At 33.3% G+C, this 3,814-nt stretch overlaps 1 protein-coding gene across 1 annotated transcript; it reads left to right on the top strand.

The window, feature by feature from the left end:
* Positions 1–202: 202 nt before the first annotated feature.
* Positions 203–1,291, top strand: LOC129296652 (provicilin-like; the record flags this gene model as incomplete). The annotated part of the gene is given in 6 exon segments (XM_054935238.1): positions 203–294; positions 296–352; positions 354–501; positions 590–598; positions 601–958; positions 1,083–1,291. Coding segments are annotated over 6 exon segments (873 nt in total), but the record flags the coding sequence as incomplete, so codon positions are not given.
* Positions 1,292–3,814: the final 2,523 nt, after the last annotated feature.

Here is a 3,814-nt window from a genome sequence, read left to right on the forward strand (position 1 = left end):
TTTTTTCTTTATCCTTCATTTTTTTTTATTTTTTTTAATTTTTTTCACAGTTTTCTTTTGTTCCAAATCGAATAGCTCTTTAAAACCATTTTGATTAGATACATTTAAAGTTTTATGTGTTTCTAATTTATATCATCATTATTATAAGCATTCATTTAATTTGTGTTCTGATTAATTAACGTTGTAACGTGTTGTGAAACAGGAGAACATCAACGAGATTCGAAGGATCCTATTTGGAAACCGACAACAAGGAGGGCAAGGACAAGAACAGAGTTCAAATGAGGGAGTGATTGTGATTGTCGAGAGAACACGCAAGAGAACTAAGAAGGCATGCCGAATCATCTTCAAGCCCAAGAAGAAGAAAGAAACCCAATCATGAACTTGAAAAACCTTCATGCTCGTTATTCCAACGAATATGGTAACTTGTGGGAGGCTTGTCCTGAGGAATTCCACCAACTCAGAGACTTGGATATCTCTGTCGGTTGGCTAGAGCTCAAAAGGGTACTTATTTAACCATGCTTTATTACAAAATTACAATTACGATGATGATATATATAATTCATTTTGTGTTGAATAATGTCGTCTCTAGGGATCTCTGTTTTTCTACCACACTACAACTCAAGGGCCATAGTGCTGGCTCAAATTATTGATGGAATGGCAAAAGTCGAAATTGCATCCCCACATCTGGCTAATCAAAGATCAGAAGAACAAGAACAAGAACAAGATCAAGATCAAGAGAGAGAGCAGCAACAGCGGCAGCAGCAACAGCAGCAAGAGGAAGAAGAACAAAGTCAAAGTGAAGGACACATTCAGAGGGTTTCTTCTAGGCTGAATCAAGGTGATGCTTACGTGGCCCTCGCAGGTCATCCACTTGCCCTCAGAGCTTCAAAGAGGAATGATGTAAGGATGATCGCATTCCTGCTCAATGCTGAGAACAACCAGAGAAACTTCCTTGGAGGTATCTTCTATCTATACGTGTTGTGTGTGTGTGTGAGACTTAGCTAAACTCATCTGATATGATGATCATTGATATTAATGAGTCAAGATAAAGCTAACTTGGTTTTTTGATTGTTTTGGTGAAGGTGAGAGAGACAACGTGATTAATGAGATACCAAGGGTAGTGAAGGAGAGGGCATTCCCAGGGTCTGGCGAAGAAGTGGAGAGACTGATCAAAAACCAGAAGAAATCATACTTCGTGAATGCGCAGCGTCGTCAGCAGCGAGGTGATGAGGAAGGAGACGAAGAGCGGGCTCCATTGTCTTCCATTTTGGATGAAGATGCTTTCTTTTGATTGGCTATGTAATAATAATCTAATGCTTGCATGTATATATATGTGTGGGCATATAAGGGCTTGAAGGAGGCTTTTGTATGTAATCAGAGCTCTGGCTTTCTACTATTACTATAATAAATAAATCAAGCCCTAATATTTACTTTTGTTGCCCTTTCTTTTAATTTCTGTCTTGATAAGTCTAAGTTTATTTTTCGTCCTGATGGTTTCCACTGAGTTAGTTCTCACATCCAGGGCTAGGCTTGAACAAACAAATATTCCTTCCCGTCTTTAATTAAAGACACTTCATAAAACTTAATGAATCATTAGTTAGTTAATTTTAAAAACGTCCACATATTGATCGATGGTTTCATTTGGTCTAGGTGGGTTCCTTCTCAACCAGGAGATCATTCAAAAATCTTAATTAGGCTAGGCCATTCAATGTTTATATGATGTCTTATTTTAATTCAAATTAAATATTGAATTTATGGATTTTTTTTACTTATATCCTTTTCAATCCAGCTAACTTTTTCCCTTATTAAGTAAAATTAACTCACACTTACTTAACAAGGTCTATAAGATAAAGAATGCACCATTCTTGGGAGTGAGCTTTACCTCTTTTCAGGCTTGGATTGAGATTGAGTATTAGAGCTCTGTTCTCTGTATTTGCTAAAAAAAGAACGGCGGTTCATTTAGGCGTGACATGTTTGATTTTAAGATTTAAGGATAATGTTAGTAATTTTAATTAAGGATAATTTGAAAATTTTATAGAAATTTTTAAGAAATCAATACTCTTCTCTAAATTTAATCATATTTAACTTACAAATAGGATTGGATTAATTCTAATAGTCTTAGAGCATGCGAGTTTGGTTTTGAGTTAATTTTGGTCAAAACATTACGTTTGCTTTGGTTAGGTCACAGCTATGTTCAAAACCATGCGCGTCTTAAATGTTCTAACCAAAATCAACGCAAAATCAAAACCTGACTTATTGAATAAGGTAATGTTGGACCACAGACAAAAAGGATAAATGACGAAGTACTTTGTCGTTCATTCATTTCTGAGAACTTACTCATTCCTTTAATTTGCTCAGCCCCCCGCGCGCGCGCGCATATATATCACTGCACTGCACATAAACCCTCCAATATACTATACTACCTTGATTTGCGAACATGGCCACTAAGCATCAAGTTTTTTCATATACAATTGTTTCTTTCATGATTATATATAATATAAAAATCTGGGTTAATTGTCCATTGAATTAGTAAACTATTAAACTGGTATCTCACTCACTTTAATAAAATGCTTTATAACAAATTTAATTATGTTTAACTATAATTTTAATTATTAACTCTTAAATTAATACTTAATTTATATATATGTGTGTGTGTTGTCTTTACATACAAATTACACAGCTGATATATTCTCAGTTTCTGATCACTCAATGCAGCAATTATGACATGTGTATAAACGTGGCGAATGGAGTGTGCATCTTGTGTGCCTCGTACATGTACTATGTAATTTGCAAGTACCGAGGACTAAGTATGAACAACGACAAATATATTTGTCCCTTTTAAGGGATATATATATATATATATATATTTATTTATATATATAGTATATCTACTCTACTGCTCATGGCGAGGCGAACATTGGCTCGTGCAAGAAAACATATAATTTATAATACTATGATTGAACATAGAATCTAATACAGCTGCAACCTGGATCTGCAAACCATATGAATTATTCGAATTTTTTTACTTTATTTGTCATATTCATGGTCCCCTTTTTCTTCCTTATCTTAAATTTCTTGCTTCAGCAGGATATATATAGTTAGACAAAGATGATGTTGAACATGAAATAAAGCGACCATTAATAGAGTCATCCTTATATATAAACACCAATATTTAATATCATACTTTTTCTTGGATGTTAAAGGATTGAGATTTTTGTTTTTCTTTTTTTGAGCAAAGTTTAAGGATTGAGATCTAATCTACTTTTTCACCATGCAAACGCATTGGTGCATAAAATAGTTTACTTTTTTTTTTCTATGGCTTATTTTCTTTGAACATGATTTACTTTAACTTGCTTACAATTGTATATTTTTTTGGTCAATTAATAGTTAAATTAATGAAAATTATACAGAGAGATGAAATTACTTCCTTCTTAATACATGAGAGATGACATTGCTCTGCTTTTGGTATATTTACATTTCACTTGAACTCTAATTTAAGGTTAAGGCATTATACTAAGTAAGGTTGTTTTAAAAATATTATTAATTTTGATTAAAATTTAGACTATTTGTTAGTATTTTTTGTACAATTTCAAAATAACAATTATTCTTAGGCTGTTACGATACACTGTCCATGTTTGGCTTGTGGTTTGAGAGGTATGATTGTAATATGGACTCCAAATTAAATTTGCTTCATCCAAATGGAAAATTTTTAATTAGCAATTTCTTAAATAATTTTTTTTTTCGCCACAGTCTGACAGAGTACTCGCACTCAAATGAACACATGACACTGATTCCTCAGTATTCAATGCTTTGG

Source organism: Prosopis cineraria, unplaced genomic scaffold, assembly GCF_029017545.1.
Source record: "Prosopis cineraria cultivar Desert tree isolate PC_DT_omini unplaced genomic scaffold, ASM2901754v1 PC376, whole genome shotgun sequence".
NCBI classification, from domain to species: Eukaryota; Viridiplantae; Streptophyta; class Magnoliopsida; order Fabales; family Fabaceae; genus Prosopis; species Prosopis cineraria.